This window comes from Pteronotus mesoamericanus, unplaced genomic scaffold (genome assembly GCF_021234165.1).
Source record: "Pteronotus mesoamericanus isolate MK-2021 breed Mesoamerican mustached bat unplaced genomic scaffold, CSHL_Meso_final contig_263, whole genome shotgun sequence".
Lineage (NCBI taxonomy): Eukaryota > Metazoa > Chordata > Mammalia > Chiroptera > Mormoopidae > Pteronotus > Pteronotus mesoamericanus.
The window spans coordinates 6,410,982-6,431,134 of NW_026555112.1; the positions used below are offsets into that span (position 1 = coordinate 6,410,982).

At 40.2% G+C, this 20,153-nt stretch overlaps 1 protein-coding gene across 1 annotated transcript; it reads left to right on the forward strand.

The window, feature by feature from the left end:
- Nucleotides 1-1,434: 1,434 nt before the first annotated feature.
- GLT8D2 (glycosyltransferase 8 domain containing 2) lies at nt 1,435-19,728 on the forward strand. Its single transcript, XM_054574440.1, has 9 exons — nt 1,435-1,453; nt 3,564-3,656; nt 7,230-7,401; nt 11,222-11,339; nt 12,487-12,571; nt 13,177-13,289; nt 15,446-15,612; nt 16,421-16,533; nt 19,504-19,728. The coding sequence occupies exons 1-9, from the start codon at nt 1,435-1,437 to the stop codon at nt 19,674-19,676; spliced, it is 1,053 nt and encodes a 350-aa protein (XP_054430415.1). The 3' UTR covers nt 19,677-19,728.
- Nucleotides 19,729-20,153: the final 425 nt, after the last annotated feature.

Below are 20,153 nucleotides of genomic sequence, written 5' to 3' on the forward strand. Positions count from 1 at the left end.
CATATGATTCAACAGCCGTAGGCGCCCAAGCTGCTGTTTACTCGTCAGAAGACACCAGTGGGACACCCGTCATGCTCATTTTAATTGATCTGTGCCGAGAGCTGTACTGATTATTAAATACGTTCAACATAAGCCCTGTAAGAATACCAGCTGAAGAGTCTCCTTTCGTTTTGTGTCCTGGCCCCCTTTTTTTTTTTCTCTAATCTTCGATTTAGAGACAGAGGGCTTTAGAACATTGGTCTCTACGAATTTGCGAAAAAGTGGGCATTTTAATTACTTCCGACAGCGTGCAGCAATGCAAAACTGGCAAACCTTATCCCAAACCTGGCTCTGGCGTGTCTCCAGCTTTCCACTGAAGGTGCCTTCCTTGTGATCAAATCAGTCTTTTCCTGATTTCTCTTCCTGATGCACCGCCCGCCCCCCCATCTCTGTTGATCCAAACTCCTTTATAGACACCACAGTTTGTCTCTAGCTTCTTCTGGCCAGGACTTCCCTTAGTCTATTATGTTCTAGTCACATTGACCTTCTTGCAGTATTTAGAATACTCAGAGCTCTTTCAACCATAGGGCCTTTGCGTTTGCTCTTCCCTTTGCCTGGGATGCTCTCCTGCATTCTTTCCACTTGACTGGCTCCTGCCCTTTCTTCTGATCAAATGCCAACTCCTCAATGAGGCTTTTCCTGATTTCTCTTCCTGGTGCATTCCCCAGCTCTGTTGATTTTTATCCCAGCACGTCTGTTGTTTTTTTCATAGCACTGACCGTAACCTAGTTATTTTATGGGTTACATCTTAGCATCTGTTTTCCCCATTGGGCTGAAAGCTCTGTGATGATAGAAACTGGGACAGATTTGTTCATTGGTGCATCCCCAGTAGGTGGCACAGTGCTGGGCTTTTGTTAATATCTCAATAAACACTGAATGCGTGAATGACTGAATTGAATGTAGGCGTGCCCCTCTCAGGGATGGTTCTGTATCCACAAGGGTTTCCTGATGATATAAAAGCTTCCTTCTCAAAAGACTGAAATTATGATAGCAGAAATAAAAGTATGGGGTCGATATTTGACATCAAGAGACCTCGTGTGACACTTCTTTCAGTTAGTGAGTGCCATCTGAACTGCTAACCCAGAGGGCTGACAGGGCTCTTTTTTGAAGAAGGCAAAAAACCCCTGAAGACAAAAGATTACCTTTCGGGGGCCCTCTGTACAGTTTGTACAGCCAGAGAAATCAATTGAAGAGGTGAGCTACTCATTCAAGAAATACTTAGTTCCCAAAATTCTAGGTTCAGAACAGTAAAAATCTATTGCACAATTTGTCACGTAGCAGATGGTCAAAGATATAATCTTTAAGAATTGGATAATGACTTTTGGGTTGATTCTGTTTTAAACAAAATTTTATTCTTTAATCTACAGGTCACCGTTTTTATCCACGTGAACATACATGGCTTTGTTACGAAAAAGTAAGATTACAACTTTTGAAAATCATGATTAAAAGATATTTTAGAGGGCTGTTGGGGTGCTGGCTCTTGACCTTTTTTTACCCCTGAAATCTGCTTTCTTTATCATGGCTAGCTTCCTCAGAGGCGATTCTTGGCACCATCATTTCCCGCAGAAAATTGTTATGTATTCTGGTCAAAGGTGAACTTATCATGAAAGGGGTCATATGTTTCTATAAAATTTGCAAATGTTATTTATTTTTTATCTAAGTAAATATTTATGTTCCCACCTAATTTAGCATTTGTAATTTTGTATTCATATTCTTAAAGAGTTACCTCAAATTATATAATCCCAAACCCCATCCAAACCCAGATTTGCCCCTGTTCTTAGATCCAGTAGTTTGTGAATCTGGGGGAAATATTATAACCCAGTTGTGTTGCTTTTATCCTCCGGGTACAATTGCCTGATGTCGAAGATATAAAAACAAGTTACCTAGATGGAGTTGAACTTCAGATAAACTATGAATAATTTTTAGTATAAGTATATCCCAAATATTGCACGGGACATACTTACACTATAAAAAAGGATTTTATCTGTCAACCTCACATCGGCAGCAGCAGCCATGGTTGAAAGGGTCAGATGGTAGCGACATTGGGCCACTTGCTCGTACTGGCTGTGACAGGTGAATGTTAATTAGATGTATTTCTAAACTATAGAACTTTGTCCCTTCTACTCCTCTCTCATTTTGCTTTAAACTGGGCAGCGTCTGGTTGTCCCTGGCTGGATCTGACAACGCAGAGGCAGGGAGGAGCTGGGTGTCAGCAAGGTGGGACCACGGAGCCTCAGGATGTAGCGCCAGAAGGCATCTTTGGGTACCGTTCAACTCTTTCCTTCCACAAGTTTTACAGATGTGAAGGCAAAAACCTCGGGGCCAGAAAATAGGGTAGGATGAGGCCAAAGGAAAGTAAAAATCTCGAGGCGCAAAAATAATAATACACAACAACTGTAAAATCTTTATTGGGTTAACATTGCCTTCGCTAACTCTCAAAATCTCCCTGTGAGGTAATGATTATTATTACAATCCCCATTTAGCAGATGAGCAAACTGAGGCCGAGAGCGGTTAAGTAACCTGCGCAAGGCCACACATCTAGGAAGCAGTAGAAATGAGATGTGAGTTTGACTTCAAATCCCAACCCTTCCCCTTCTACCAATGTCTTCCCAAATGCAGGCATTTGTATACCACGTATGCCAATGTAGCACCTTCCCCATTTTTTATCTTTTGTGTTCCTTCTGTGCTATGCATGACTATTTTCTTTAAATTGACTCATTTTAAAAAGTATAAGTATCCTTTATAATAGAAAGCTTATATCCTTATTGTAAACAGAATAAGTTATCTCCTGCCATAAAAAGAAGGTGACTGTATAACTTTATGTGATTAAAACAGTGTTATTCAATTCTTGGGTAGCTTTTGTTACCTGCCAGCATATGAAATTAGGACTGATTTCTCATGCTGCGATTTAATGTCACTTACTGCTGTGAACACAAACCTAAATCATACCTGGTATGACCAGTGGTACGTGCTTCATACTTATGACCACACTGTCCTACATCACTCCCCTTCTCAATAGATCCCAGGGGCAGGTGTCACTGTCCTGGAGGCTTAGAACTGCAAGACCTGGAGGGTGTCTTCCCACCTCATAGCGAGGGTGAGAATTTTATGGATGTCATCCTTGACCAGTGATTGAATTAACTGAGAAGCAGCTGGGTTCTCATGGCCAAGAACTCAAAATAAGTACTCAAAATAAGTACTGACTCCTCATAAGTGTTATAGAAATGTTGGCTATTATTTGAAACAACGTTCATGCACAGAAAAGACAGCATCAGGTAGTCATACAGGTGGCAGCCTCTGACTACCTGGGTTTTTCCCTGGATCGTTCTTAAGCAACGTGTGTGTATCCTTGAGTAGCAACAGTATTGCCAGTGAGCTCTTCACTGCGCATGCCCCTGCTTAAAGGCAGTCCCTGGACACCACTCCTGTGCATGTCAGGCAGCTCCGTACACGGCTGTTCTCAACTCTCCCTCAGCTTCAGCTGGATAGATAAAACTTGAATGTGTTTCTTTTTTAAATTTCAGTTAATCAGGTGTTGCTGTTCCTCCTGATTGTGACACTCTGTGGGATTCTGTATAAGAAAGTTCATAAGGGGACTGTGCTCAAGAGTGAAACAGGTATGCTAAATGAAATAAACCAGGCACAAAAAGCCAAATAGTATGCGATTCCTCTTATGTGAGGGACTTAGACCATTGCAGCCATAAAGACAGAAATATAATGGTGGTTGTCAGGGGCTGAGGGGATGGGGAGTCATTGTTTAATGGGTAGAGTGTCAACTTTGCAAGATGGAAAGAGTTATGGGGATAGATGGCGGAGATGGTTGGACAACAATGTGAATATATTTAATACCACAGAACTGTGCACTTAAGAATGGTTAAGATGGTAAATTTTGTAGTAAATGTGTTTTACCACAGTTAAAATATAATCTTTTTTAAAAATGAAGAGGTAATCCATCAAGATGGGAGACCTAGAAACTTGGTTTAAATATGTTCCTTGGAGTCCTTTCAGTAGCTGGGTTCAGAGAGAAACAATTGGTCAGCTTCCAAGGACCTGCTTGAAGACCATCCACTCAAGGCCGACTTTTCAGCTGTGTCCTAGGGTCGCATGGAGGGCTTGGGCCCCATCTGGAGAGGTTTTGAATCAGTAGACAAAGGACAGAGCCTGAGAACCCGCATTTCCAAACGACCTCCCAGTTGATGCTGACACTGTTAGCTCTTGGATCATACGTTGAGTGGCCCACTCCACGTTCATCTCTTTGAGTTTCAACAGTTTTGCTTATGAAAATTCCCTCCTCTCCCTTCTCCTTGCGGATTCATTCTCATCGGCGCACAAACAGCCTCATAACTGTCAACTTAAACAAAGATCCTGCTTGACCCTCTATCCTCTTCCAGCTGCCTTGAGCAGCCCATTCTCCCTCCTCTAGGGTGAATGGTGTGAGAGGGCCATCTTCACAACCACAAAATACACAGAGTCAATTCACACACAAATTAAGAAGCACTGCTGTGTTCATTATATTTTTAACTCATTTACTTTTTATGTTAGTTAAGCAAATACACTCAATTAAGGAAATTACAGAAAAGAAAAATATTAACTGTAGCTATATCAACCAAAGACAAATAGAGTTTCTATTTTGGTGTTTTACATACATTCATTCAACAATTTTTTCTACAGCCAGATACTTAGGTGCTGGATACACAACAATGAATAAAATCCTGTTCCCACTCCCACAAAGCTGACTTTTTTCTTAATATAAAAATTCATAAAAGACAATTAAGAATATTTATAATCTTGTTTAAATAAGCATCAGGACCATCTTGAAAGAAAGTATTTCTACACAGACATGTAGGCAAATGTTTATGGGGCTTTATTCACAGAAGCCCCAAACCAGAACCAATCCACGTGCATATCAACTCATGAAGAAATGAACAAAATGCAGTCAAGACATATAATGGAATGCCTTTTCAACAATAAAAAGGAACAAACTACTAACGCATACTGCAACGTGGATAAACCTCACAAACGTTACACTAAATGAAAGAAGCCAGACCCAAAATACCACATATCGTATGATTCCACTTATACAAACTTTCTAGAAAAAGCAAATCTACAGAGACAGAGAGCAGTGGTTGCCTCGGGCTAGGAGTACGGCGTGTTGACTGCAGACTGCCTCAAGGGAGGTGATGGAAATCTTCTAAAATTGGATTGTGGTGATTGTTGCACAACTCTACACATTTACCAAAAAAATCATTGAACTGCACACTTGTAATAAGTAAATACAAAGAAACCTGTATTGGTTTCGTAGGGCTGCCATGACAAAGTACCACAGACGAGGTGACTCAAGCAATGAATATTTATTTTCTCACTATTCAGGAGGCTAGAAGTCCAAGGTGCAGGTCCCAGCAGGGTTGGTGTGTCTTTACACCTCTCTGCTTGGCTTGCAGGTGGCTGTCTTCTTGATGTGTCCTCACATGACCATTTCTCTGTGCATGAGTCCCTGGTATCTCTCTTCTTACAAGAACACCAGTCATATTGGATTAGGCACCATCCCCCACCTCTGCCATAATTGCCTCTTTAAAGGCACTGCATCCAAATACTGTCACAAGTCTGGGCTTAAACATATGAATTTTAGAGGTTATAGGCAATTTAGTATCTAAATTATGCCTCACTAAAACTGTTTTAAGAGACAGAGGGAAAGAGAGAGAGAAAAAGAGAGACAGACAGAGACAGAGAGAAGAGAAGGGAATTGAAGTCACACAAGGTCAAATGCCATCAGAACTTTGAGCTCTTTATTCCTCACATTTCACTCCCTGACCATAAACCAACTCATTCAATCAGCTGAGCCCACTGCAAACTTCTTTCTCCATGGAACGATATGAGTAGCTTTTATAGCAGTTGTTAAAACAGCTTTGAGGAAATGCACATCCTGACTAATCAGCTATACTCATATATTGATACAGTGTTTGAACCACACGAATGGATCCAAAGTCACAATTTTTATCCCACTGAGCATTAAAATAAAATCAGCATTATGAAATACCATTCAAAAGAACATCATGTTGACATAGAAAGATGTCCATGGTATGTTGAGTGGAAAAAGAAATTTGCAGAAGATTAAGAAAAGTATGATTTCATTTTTGTTTTAAAATAATACATGGATGTGTTATCAGTATTTTGTATGATAGTCAAGGCTCAAAACAATAATCACTTATTGATCTTGTATATTAGTCATGCTTTCCTCTACCTCCTTTCTCTTCTGGTCAGCTTTTGAGACACTTGACTAGAACGTGGATAAGGGAAGGAAAATCACAAGGAGTATATTCTATAGCAGCATAGGTGAGGTAAATATTCCAATTTAGGGAAAAGTTGAAAAGTTGAGGAATTGTTTAATCAAATGAGGCTTTTCAGTTCTTCACATATTACTCAACTGTGTGTATGTGTTAGGTTATCCAGTTGACTTCTGTAAGAGAGCTCCAAAAAAGTAGTGACTCAAGCAAAATAGAAGTTTATTTTCTTTCTCAAGAGAAAGTCTGATATGTCAGTTCCACAGTCATCTAGAGAAAGGGTGTTCAACTCATGGCCCATGGACCACATGTGGCCCAGGATGGCTATGAATGTAGCCCAACACAAAACAGTAAATTCTCTTACTTGCTTTGGTTATCAGTTTTCATTAGTGTTTGTGTATTTACCCTGTGACCCAAGACAACTCTTCTACTTCCAGTGTGGTCCAGAGATGCCAAAGGTGGGACACCTCTAACCTAGAGCAAGATTCCTTCTACCTTACAGTTTGGTGTTCTCAACAGGCAGCTTCTATCTCATGGTCCAAGGTAGCTGCTGTCATGTCAACATTCCAGCCAAGGGGAAGGGGGAAAGGACAAAGGGAGGGTAAGCAAATTCCTTATAAAAGCAAACCCAGTAGTTGCACATATTAGTTGCATTAACATTACATTGGTTAGAACTTGACCACATAAAGCTGCAAGGGAGTCTGGAAAAATATAATTAGTGGTTGGCTATGTTCCAGCTAGAATTCCAACATTTTATTTCTAAGGGAAGAAGGAAATACTGGCTATTGGAGAACAATCAGCAGCCTGTTCCACATTATGCTATCTTCCCATGGAGTGTGGAAGGCAAGTTTAACTGATTCAACTGTGAAATTCTTTCATGTTCCAAGACACTGATTTTAATGTTTCCAGATGATGACTCTGAGACTACTGAAGAACTGGAGGATGAGATCCCTGTAGTGATTTGTGCAGCAGCAGGGAGAATGGGCGCTACAATGGCTGCCATCAATAGCATCTACAGCAACACTGACGCCAACATTTTGTTCTATGTAGTTGGGCTCCGGAACAATCTGTCTCGAATACGGTAAGTTGTGTACTAGAGACTTTGGAGTTTTCTACTTTCTTTTGATCTTGTTTCTTTTTTCTTAATGGATTTCCTCCTTTTGTTTGTTTGTTTGTTTGTTTGAGAAATGTCATTCAAATTTAGGCCTGAAGTTTACTTAGTGACCTGACAAATGTGTTGTCTCACTAAGAAATGTTCAGCAAAACCTCACTAATCTGGTAGGGCAATGCATCATTCTGCAGAACTGGATTGTCTAATGAATTAAGGAACTCCAATATTTAAGCTTATATGAGAGCCTTTCTCTCCAAAATGGTTTCTCTTTTCTCTGCTTTCTTAACCTAAAAGACTATTAATGTAATATAATCATTTTAATATGGCTCAGAATCATCACTAATTATAATTTTTGAACTTCAAAGTGGTATCTTTCATATCACTTGCTGCACTAAAAAAAACTGGAGTTGGATTGAGAAGAAATAGACAGAAAACCAAATTTTAAATGCATTTTGAAAATGAGGGATAATTGTATAATTCTGGTATGAAGAGTGACTCGCTGAGCCGAAAAATCATATGGGAAAAACTGACAGATTTGACTGCGTAACAATTACAAACTTTTAAATGCTTTTAAAAAACACCACAAAAAGTGAAATTAATCACACAATAGATTAGACAAAATATTTTCAGCATGTATCATAGACAAACAGTTACTGTCCAAAATATGTAAAGCATTCATACAAATAATTTTTAAACATGCAAGCAGCTAATTAAAAAAATGAACATAAAATGCAAATGGACAATTCACAGAAGAAAAAAATACAATAAACAAACATAAAAAGATGTTGCATGTTACCAATGGGAAAATTCAAATTCAAACAACCAAGACAGGTGATTTTTCACTCATCAGGATAGTAAAAATTAAATAGGACAACAATATCTAGTGCAGGAAAATGAACATGCTCGTTCATCGTAAACTGGCAAAGCATTTTGAGAGGGCAATGTAGCAATCTCTATTAAAATGTTATATGCATATATAATTTGACCCACCATACCATTTCCTCTGCTCAGGAATCTTTGCTACAGAAATTCTAGTACATAATACCAAAATATATGTACCACTATGCTAATTGCAGCATTATGGAAAACAGTAAAAAATTGCTAAGTGCTTAAATGTCCATCAGTGGAAGAATACTTAAATGAACTGTGGAATATGATCCAGCTATTAAAAAAGAAAGAAGGCACCCTAACTGGTGTGGGTCGGTGGATGGAGTGCCGGCCTGAGAACCAAAAGGTTGGATTCCCGGTCAGGGCACACGCCTGGGTTAAGGGCCAGGTCCCCAGTTGTGGGCATGTGAGAGACAACTGATTGATTTATCTCTCGCACACTGATGTTTCTCTCCCTCTTTCTCCCTCCCTTCCCCTCTCTCTAAAAGTAAATAAATACTATCTTAAAAAAGAAAAAGAAAAAAAGAAAGAAGGCACTCTGTGCCCGCCTACACAGAAGATCCCCAAGGCAGACTGTTAAGTGGAAAATGCAAGTTGCAGTGCACCTTACAAAGTGTGATCCACTTTATAAATGTCTTAATCTGTTTCGGCTGCTTTAACAGAAAACCACAGACTGCGCGGCTTATAAACAATAGAATTTTGTTCTTCACAGTTCTTGAGGCTGAGAAGCTTAAGATCTAAATACCAGCAGATTCTGTGCCTGGTGAGGGCCCACTTTCTGTTTACAGATGACGGCCTTCTTGCTGTGTCCTCACATGATGTAAGGGACGAGGAGGTTCACTGGGGTGTCTTTTATAAGGAGACTAATCCCATATTTGAGGGCTCCACCTTTGTGACCTAATCACCCCCTAATGGCCCCACCTCCAAATACTGTCACATTAGGGATTAGGTTTCAACATGTGAATTTAAGGTGGCAGAAACATTCAGCCTATAGTAATGAAAATCAAAACCCCCAAACTATAAATGTGTACATGTACATGTATAATAATATATTTCTGTGAGGAAAAGCTCTCTAGCCGTTAACAGTAACTATCTCTGGGGAGGGTAGAAGATCTGGGAAAAGCAGTGATGAAGGGAAGTTCAGGGTATTTCAAGTGTTATTTCTATCAGTTGTAAGGAGAACGTATTTATACATGACTTTTATAATTATATTTTCGAGTAACAGCACCATTAGGAGATATGTGCTGAGATATGTAAGACATTTGCTCCTAATCTAAATGGTCTTTGGCTGCTGTGGGTTTTGTGGGCTTATATATGCTTTCTAGTTTTTCTGTCTCATTTGTTACTCTTCTTATCACTTATCGTCATAGATTGTTCATTTAGTCTTCCCCTTAGTTATCTGTGGGCATAAAAACCAGATGACCAACCCCACAAGAGTGGCATATGCCACATGTTCTGATTAAGGATTTGTACTTGAAGAAAAGTCATGAGCTTCAGGATTATATGACACTTAAGCAGGGAATGATTCCCAGTTCACCACCCCTTATTTTAAAATATCTTTAAAACTATTTTCATTGAAGTATGACACAAATACAGAAAATTGTATTAATCCTGTGCACGGCTTAGTGAATCATCAAAAACATGTAATCAGCACACTCACATAACAGCCACCACGCCAGCACTTGGTATGGACAGTCTTTTTGACTTTGTCATTCTGGTGAGTGACCAGCACTATCTCATTGTGGTTTTCATTTGAGGTTCCTGTATTTCTACTGAGGTTGAGCACTTTTTCCACACATTTCTTGGCTGTTCGGATATGCATGTTTGAGCTTTTGCCAGTTTTTCTGTTGGGTCATCTTTTTGTTACTGACATGACTGCCTTCTACCCTCAGCTTTACTGAGACAGAATTGACATAAAACATTGTGTAAATGGCTGATTTTTTAAAAGGATTTTATTTATTTATTTTTAGAGAGAGGGGAAGGGAGGACGAAAGAGGGAGAGAAACAACAACGTGAAAGAGAAACATCGATTGGGTTCCCTCTCGTACACTCTCCGACCAGGGACCAAACCCACAACTCAGGCATGTGTTCTGACTGGGAGTCGAACTCGCGACATCTCATTTTGCAGGATGACAACCAGCCGAGGCACCTGGGTCAGGGTTAAATAGCTAATTTTTATGGTTCAAATTTTGCAGACTGGAGTTTTGTTGGAAAGATTTAATTCTTTTGTCAATTTTCAGTCAACAAATGCCACTGTATGTGGTTTAAGAATTGGACATTTTATTTTGAGATTATTTCTTCTAAGAAACTTATGAATTAGATGAAAAGACAGAAGTTCTGTAAGACTGAGAAAATGTAAGGGGAGAAGACAGGGAATGAGTAGGAATGAGGAAGACTGAGAGACAAAGACAAAGAAACACAGATCAATTCAACTCGTCCTTGGAGTCAAAAAAGCAGGGGAAAAGTGACTTCGGTCACCATATGAGGTTGAGAATGTCCTGCTTCATAACACTACAGAGTTGTTAACACGTGGCAAAGATGGTGTCAGCAACTACAGATGCTGCTTTATAAGAAAGGGAAAACACTTTATGTTTTTCCAGTTTCCTGTGGAGATTATGTGGATCTGGGGAGATATTTGGTTATTACTATTTTGTTTCATTTCCTTTGCAGAAAAAGTTATATGAATAATGAAAGAAAAAAAAAAAGGAAAGATTTAAACCAGACCAGATGGGGGGAAAAAATCTGGATTTATAGACTAAACTCTACTAAGATTACACACATTTTATTTTTAACTTTCGAAGGAGACAACAAACTGAAGCAATAGGCAAATTGAAGAAAGGTGAGAAATGTGTACTAGAGGGCTTGTTTTGTTTTGTTTTGTTTTGTTTTGTCGTCTCTTTAGAAAATGGATCGAGCATTCTAAACTGAGAGAAATAAACTTTAGAGTCGTGGAGTTCAATCCTATGGTCCTCAAGGGGAAGATCAGACCAGACTCATCGAGGCCCGAGTTGCTCCAGCCTGTGAGTAGGACCACGCACGTACTGGGGATGGTCCTTGGAGAGCACCATTGTTCAGTATGGAGTTCTAGCCACTGGGATGCAGATGGAATAGGTTTGCAGCTTCACAGTTGTTAGATTTCTACCAAGCTCTGCTTATTTGTCATTTTTAAGCCACCTGTTCCAGAAAGGATTTAAGATGGTTTGTGTAAACATAATGGAGTTATTAAAGAAGAAATGAAGCATGAGAAAACGTAGGAAGCATTTAGGTGTGTAGAGGCCAAGTAGTGAGGCCAGGAGAAAAACATTCCCAACCCCATAGGCTGTTGGTGTGTGCTGTGATTGGGTGTAACGTTTAGCATGGAGCATCCCAGCAGCTAAGGAAAACCGGTAGCATGATGGATTATGTACTTCCTAGTATCAACTAAGATAATATTTTTCAGAAGACACCAACTCTTTTCCAAGCTTTGGAATCTTAAGGTATTTTACTGCAAGAGTTCTTACAAAAGAGACCAACTCTCTTCTGCATTAAGAGTGTTGATGGCAGATTTACAAAAAATGTAGCCACCTTCTGCATATACATATTACTTAAATCCATCCTTGAAAATGTACTGTATTTTAAGCCCTCTGTCTGATGACATCACCTTCCCCCAATTCCAGATATTTATTATTGGAGTGTGTGCAGAGCTGGGATTTTGGAATAAGCCACATCATGGTGAATAGAACTCTTACCTTCAGCCAATGCCTCTGACTTTTTTCTGGTTCAAGGTGCTAAGAGGTTGATTTTATTGTTGGGAATGATGCCTGTGTGTGTGTGTAAGGATGATTTACTTAACAGTAGTCAAATCTCCGAGTGTAGAGGAAGACAGGCAGCTCGTGGCCTCAGAGAGTAACGAGGAAGCCTCTGTCACTGACACTGCTATACTTCGCAGAGATCAAAGTAGCGACAGTCTGAGCAGCGGGAGATTGGATCTAGGGCCAGTGCTGGTTTCAGCCCCAGGGCCCAGAGAAGTCAGCGCCAGAAACTTGGGCGAGGCATCTTTGTAGCCAGTTTTATCTGCTCCAAGCCTGGGGCTGAGCCAAGGCCACGGTCAAAGCCAATCCTCCAGCACCTGTGGAAGACACTGAGCAATGTGCCTCTTCTCCAGCGTGGCTTCCTTTGTTTTAACAGCTGAACTTCGTTCGATTTTACCTTCCTCTGCTTATCCACCAACATGAGAAAGTCATCTATCTGGACGATGATGTCATTGTACAAGGTATGCTAGCTGACTGCCAAGACCACTTGGAAACACAGCAGATGATAAATAGAATGACTGTCTTTCATCTTCATTTTCCAATCGCTAGATGCCCAGCAGTTTTTACTGCTTATTCAAGTTGGGAGTATAGTATCGCTGTAAATTCTGGAATATTTTGAAAACAGGGATTGATACTTACTTCCCTAAACAGTCCAATTGACTTTCTGAAAGCCACTTTCAGGTTGTCAAAGTCTGAGTTAAATAGCTTGGTAGCCTTTCCTTTCTCTGCATCCTAGTGTATCCTAAAATGTAGGGAGAGAGAGTCTCACCAAAACATTCTTAAAAGTAAGCTAAGTGTTGGTGTTTAAATGCAAATAAGATAAACATTGGTGTGGCACCTGCATAACAATAGAAATAAAGACCAGTGCTTGGCTGAGCTTCTTATCACGTGGCTTTCTAAATTGATCGGAGCTATTCTAAGTAAGTAAATTGCTAGGCCACCTGAAATCGGGGATCCCCTACTTCTCTCTCATAGTAAAATCAAGGGACTAGTTTAAGTGCTACCGCTCTAGCCAGCCCTAAAACAAATGCTGCACTATCTTAACTCCTGACGCTTCTAAATCTAGGTGATATCCAAGAACTCTATGACACAAGCTTGGCCCTGGGCCACGCGGCCGCTTTTTCAGATGACTGTGATTTGCCCTCGTTTCAGGATGCGAACAAAATTGTGGGGCTGCAGGTGAGCACAAGGTCTCAGAAATCCTACCTTCGCCCTCCCCCTCACTCCCTCCCCCTGCCCCTCCCTCAACTCAACGTGAACGTGAGCTACACTCCAGCGCCCCCCAGACGTTCTGGATTGCTGGAGGCAGAGCCCGAGGGCCCGGCTTCTGATTGCACCCGGCTCCACTCCCTAGCAACTCCAGGGCAAGCTGCTCAACCCCTGCAAGACCCACTTTTCTTGTCTGAAACATGGCAACAGTCGTATCTCTGTTGTCAGGTTTTTGTGTGCTGTGATGAAATAACCTGTGGTCAACGTGTTCAGCATGTAATAAATGAGCCAGAAATGATAAGTTGTTATGTAGGTAGCTCTTAAGTCAGAGATGGTGTTTTCCATAAGAGGTTTGCTGTCTCTTTGGTTCTGTTTTTGGAGTTTTGACTATTGCTTCCCCTCCCCGTTCCTTTCAGTAGAGGAAAACATTGTTCAAGGATAAAGAGCTCCTTACCCTGGTGGAAATGAGAAAAGGTGTACCCATATGTAATACTGGAACCTAAAGAATGGTTTTAAAATACTTGGTGCTATTAAGAATCTAATGCTGTTCTTTAGAAATAGTTCCAGGGAGTAATTTTTAAATGTGTGACACAGAAGATGTGACACACTTTAAGGCCTACATGCTGGGGCCAGACCTGACTTTGTCAAGATCTGGGCTCCATCACTTAGTAGCTTTGTGACCTTGGGCAAGTTCCTTAACCAATTGTTTTCTCCTTCATTTGTCAAGTAGAGTGAGAGTCACTGAGGGAATTAAGTTACTTGATCCATGCAACGTTATGGCATGCAAATAATGAGGTGATTCATATACAGTTTTTAGAACAGTGCCTGGCACAGGGAAAGTGCTCGAGTATTTCTACTGCTTCCATGTCATATTTGAGCATCCCACTGAGGGAGATTATAGCAGCCTCTGTGAGTAAAACAATATGTCCTGCCTGGTGTTACATTCATTCAATTATGTGTTGAGTGCTTACCATGTGCCTGATGCTGTTTTAGGTACTAATAATGCAGGAAATAAAACTAAAATTCCTGCCTTTGTGTAGCTTACATTCTAGCGGGAAGACAAATAAAACACAATACTTCAGAGGTCGAGGGTGGAGGTGGGGCTGTAGTTTAAATAGGGTGATCACAAAGGGCTCCACTGATAAGCTGTTGCTGAGCCTACACCTGAAAGAATGAAGGGAACACCTAAATGGGGAGAAACATCCCATGAAGAGGTAACAGCAAGTGCAAAGGTTCTGAGGCAGGTGTGTCTGGTGGATTAAAGGGCAAGGCGCTCAGGTGGCAGAGGCAGCCAGAGGGAGATAAATGGAAGTTGGAGAGCAGACAGGATAGGGCAGGGCTGGCCACTTTAGGAACTCTGGCATTTATGCTGAAAGAGAGGGGAAGGCGTTAGAGAGGCTTGGAGCACATGAATAATATAGACATGGAGTGGGGTTGAAAAGGGTGGGAGAAGCAGGGGCCCAGGTTAGCAAGAACTTGCAGAAACCCAGCGAGCGGTAACGACGGCCCGGACTAGGAAGGCGGCAGCAGAGGCTGTGGGAAGTACTTGGCTTCCAGATATATTGGGAATATGGGACCAGCAGGATTTGCTGACAGATATGAATGAAAAGTGAGTGAGAAAGATGAGTCAAGGATGACCTAATGACCCTGGTTTTTGTTGTTGTTTATTTTTGGTCTAAGTAATTAGAGGGCCAGTGTTGCCGCTAACTGAGATAGGGCAGGCTGCAGGAAAGCACATTTGGGATGGGATTGGGAACGCTTTGGGGGATACGTGGAGCTGCCCTAGGAAGCATCCAGAAGGAGGCACTGAGTTGGCAGATGTAGCAGGACCAGGGAATGCAGAGGGGAGGTCAGGGCTGTCTACATGGATGGGATTTCGAGCCACAGGACTGGATGCGGCTGTCAGAGTCAGTGCTAGAGGAAGGAACTCGGGCTGCAGGTGAGACTTGGGGCCCTCAGCTTTTAGAATTTGGGGAAACAAGAGGAAAGCAGCCAAGGACACTAGGAAGTGGCCAGTGACACAGGAGGAAACCCAGAGGCGCCGTACAATGGTTTCAAGAACGTGATCATTTTCCAGAAACAAAAGATTCGCTGGCCAAGTGCATGCCTGTCCTGTTCCTCTGCAGAACACGTACATGGGCTACCTGGACTACCGGAAGAAGGCCATTAAAGATCTTGGCATAAGCCCCAGCACATGCTCTTTCAATCCTGGTGTGATTGTTGCCAACATGACGGAATGGAAGCACCAGCGTATCACCAGGCAACTGGAGAAGTGGATGCAAAAAAACGTGGAGTACGTGCAGACCTGTCTACCATTGCTTTCGTGCTTGGGAACAAAATTATTCACTTAATTTTTTTATGCAGAGCTCAGGGGTTAGAAATATTTTAGAGACATCTTAGGTCAGACTTTCTCACAGAGAAAGAAAAGGGCCAGTGGATGAAATTTATTCTCAAATGATATGTCAGAGGAAGTGAGATCCTGCAGAATCCCTTGTTATACATTTTTCTAAGAAATTGTTTAGAAATGACTTTAAATCTCCTCCCAGAATCCTAGTGAACCTCTTCCATGGAAAATCATTGATCTTAGTTGAATTTCTCCTTTTTACATGGATTTGTTTTTAAGGATTATTTTATGAAGTCAACTTTGTTTCTTAGGGTTGAATTTTCTTAAATGGAGTGTTTTTCCTTATTGAAGTTTCAAACAGAGAAAATTAATGCTAACATAATCGCTATGATCATGTCGCTGTACTTCCTGCTTTTATTCTGGATATTTCAAAATACCACCATAACCTTGACTTTGTAAATAAATTTATTCTAAAGAATGGAGGATCAGAATTTGATCTTCTACGCGTGTCATTAAGAAGCCTGAGAATTAAAATGGCAAAATATTAACACTCTGTGAAACTAGGTGAAGTACAGGGAAGGTCATGGTTTTCTGCTTAAAATTTTGCGTAGGTGTGACAATTTAAGAAATTAGAGAACACCATAGTCTTAGTATATAGTGAGAGAGGCTGCCTTGCATTTTTTGAAAGTATTATATTCTACTTTATCTGAGTCTGTGGGGCTCCAGCCAAATGCTGCTTTTCCGTTCCTTTTCTTAGGGAAAATCTGTACAGCAGCTCCCTGGGAGGAGGGGTGGCCACCTCCCCGATGCTGATTGTGTTTCACGGGAAATACTCCACAATCAACCCCCTCTGGCACATAAGGCACCTGGGTAAGTACTTTAGAAAAACAACAGAAATGTGCACTTTATAGGCCCAGTGGGCACCAAAGCGGGGGAAGTGTGCTACACCACCAGCTTCCTCACTTCGGTCCCTCCACGTGACCTTGGAGATTACCTCGGGCACGATTTAACCTTCTGCACTTGGATCTGCAAATGCAGCTGATAAAAATGCCCTACCTGAAAGGTGTGTTTCTAGGAATTCATGAAAAGCAGTTAGACTCCTTCTTGGCATGTACACAGTAGGTACAAGATAAACATCAACTCTTGTTAAGGCTTTCACTGTCAAAACATTTTCACATGCGTTTATTGCATTCTTTCAGTGGCTGCAGTGAACAAAACCGAATGAATTAGCAGAGTGGCTTATGATGCATTTATATAGCTGGCAATGTTTCTTTTAAAAGGGAGTCACTGACTGAACCGCGTGAGTCCCTTAGCAGTCTCTTAGTCACTCTCCACTACAGGAGCGCAGGCTCCAGGGTGTGGGTTGGAAGCCCAACTCTGCTGTTACCTAGGATCCTGGGCATGTTATTCAACTTCTCTGTTTTCGCTTTCTTCATTTGTAACTGAAGCTAATGGAACCTTATAAAGTTTTTATAAAAACAATCCATTGCCTAACCCGCGCAAATTGCTTAGCGCAGAGCCGGCTGCAGAGACGTTCACATTTATACAAACACACGGCCGCCACCCATCAGCCAAAACCACTGAGCCAGACCTGTTTGGAAATTGAGAAGGGTTTTTGAATGTTTAAAAACTGAAGTGGTGCACATACTTATGTTATGCAATACCCTGAGTGGAATCTAGGTTTTGCTGCCAAAGAAGTTATTAAAAACCCTTTTGTTTTCAGACATTTTGACATTATTTTAATATTGGAGACAGTGGATTATGGACTTCTATTTACCAAGTGCCCATTACATTTCTAAGCTAAGGGCAAAAAAAGTGAACAATATTCCTAATTCTGAGAACAATCTTGTAAGGTGGGATTTCCCTCACTCTACCTTTTAGAAGGCAGACGAAACTGTGGAAGCTGGGTTCCTGTCTCCTCCTAATGGTTTGGTATAGATCGCTTCTGCCACACTACCAGAATCTTCCTTGATTTTCCTGAGCATCTGTGCACATAAAAGCGACACAGGGAAGTTAAGGTTGCTATTGTTCCGTCTGATTTGATTTATATTAATGTTGAGTTCACTGTTAGGTCAAATATCAGCATTTCCATGTAATGAATGGGCAGAAAATCCCATTATAGTAGAATGTCTATAAAAACTGTTGTGTAGGAACAGCTATGCGGAGCTTAGATCAATAAGGTTAGACCATTTTATGATCTCAGGACAGAGCTTCAGAATTACATTTTACGAAATACCTGACTTATTGACAAGGGGAAAGGGCCAGAAGCCTCCCAAGGGAAAGAAGTCATTTTTCTTTGCAGAACAGAACCTATTCTGTGCCGAGGGTTTTGTCATCAGGGATGGTCTGCAAAGTAAACCTACACAGTGATCATTTGAAAAAACCACTCGGTTTTAGAGTGTTCAGAAAGCAGAGAGCAATGTAATGCTTATGGGTATTAAGTTTGGGTCTAAACAGGGAGGCTTAAAATATTAAAAGGTTATGAAACATTTAGCTGGAAGCAAAGCTGCAAGCCTCTGGAGTCCTTCAGTGACAGAGCTGAGCGATGGTGCCCTACTTTGTGAGACTTCTCACCTAACGGTAGCTTTTCCCAAGTGAGCATTTCCTTCATACAGATTCTTTGGAAGTTGATAATTATTCCATTTATGCCATGATAGCCTGAAACGTTGAGCTCCTCTTCTGCAACTGCCTTCACAGCCATGTTTATGAATAATAGAAGCCTGGCCTTTGTCTTTTTCTTACATCATATGTTAAAACTAGAATGACATAATCCTAGTTATTAATATTCACCCTCCTTTCCTCAATGGACTTTGTTTTTCAAAAATATCAAATTCTCTTTCTTAAAGAAATTTAACACCTTAAAGGATATTTTAAAAAGATTTACATTCACCGATCTTAATGTACTTCTAGAAGAGGTATTCTAAAAATGTTCTGAGCAATGGGGGTATTAGGGTAAATGCATAGTCTCTGATTACTTATGAGGGGAATACTATTGAAATGGACATATAACTGTTAAAAAGTGGATCTTATTTTTAGTTGTATTTCATACAATAAAAATAAGACTGTTTAAAAGAAAATGTTGCCACATTGCAGGGAAATGTAGAAAAGGGTTATAAATTCTGGGTGGGAGGGAAACTGCTACAAGTTCTTCTGGGGACAATTTGGTAACCTTTTATCAAATATTAAAAGGCACATACCCTTCAATTTAGCAATTCCACCATATTTTTATCCTACAGGTTAGAGCAAAAGGTTTACAGTTGTTCATATAGAAAATAATACAAGAATAAATTCCATGTCTCACATACTCACAAGTGTCAACATACTTTTGCCCCAGCCTGTATTTGTGTACATGCACAAGACATGCATAGAAGACTGTTCACTGTAATATTGTGTATTTCAGTAAAGGGTCAGAAACAACCTAACCGTCTTTAATAAAGAACTTGCTAAATAATCATATAATGCATTCTACGAGTCATTAAAAAGAATTCAGTACATTCACATGTACTACTGTGGAAAGTTTCCTAAGAGTAATTTTAAAAGGCAAGTTACAAATGAATTTTAAAAACATATATAATACGCATGTGTACGTATATACAAATACAGAATATATACACATACATACATACATACTGACATACAGGGAGAATATTACTGAAAGGATTTCATGAGAAACTCAAATCATGGTTATTTTGGAGATTTAGGGCAGGTGTTAAGCTCTTCATTGTATACCCTTTGATTTGTCTCATTTTAATTTTTTGGTAATGAACCTATATTCAATTTTCAATGTATCAAATTTTTATTTTCTAACAAGCCTATTATTCTTCTATGAACACAATACAGGCTGGAGTCCAGATACCAGATATTCGGAGCATTTCCTGCAAGAAGCAAAACTGCTCCACTGGAATGGAAGACATAAACCTTGGGACTTCCCTAGTGTTCACAACGACCTATGGGAAAGCTGGTTTGTCCCAGACCCTGCAGGGATATTTAAACTCCATCACCACAGCAGCTGATATAACTTGACAAATTTTTAATATTTTCTGTATAAAAATGTGGAAGCATCCATTTGCAACCTACTATAACATCATTCTTTATGAACAATGTCTTCGATACATAGGACCCACCATATTAAAAACAAAGACTACTGTGTGCAAATAGTAACTTGGGTCACATAGGTACTGATTTACTGCCTTAAGGATAAGTGGTAATTACACTCAAGATTATGGGAGTGAAACATATTGTTGGAAAGATATAAATAAACCTCTTTAGGTTTCAGCAATTTGCTGAAACTTAAAAATTTATCAAAAATTCTAAATGTATTTTTTGTATGTAGGTTTTTGTTTTTTTAAAACAGGTTGCCAATCTTGTCTTTTGTATTACATTTAAAACATGAATGTCTGAAAAAAATAAAAGTCATAGATTTTTAAATTATTTTCATTGTATATAGTATTCTATATAGTAAATATAAAAGAAGGTAAACTGATCTCAGG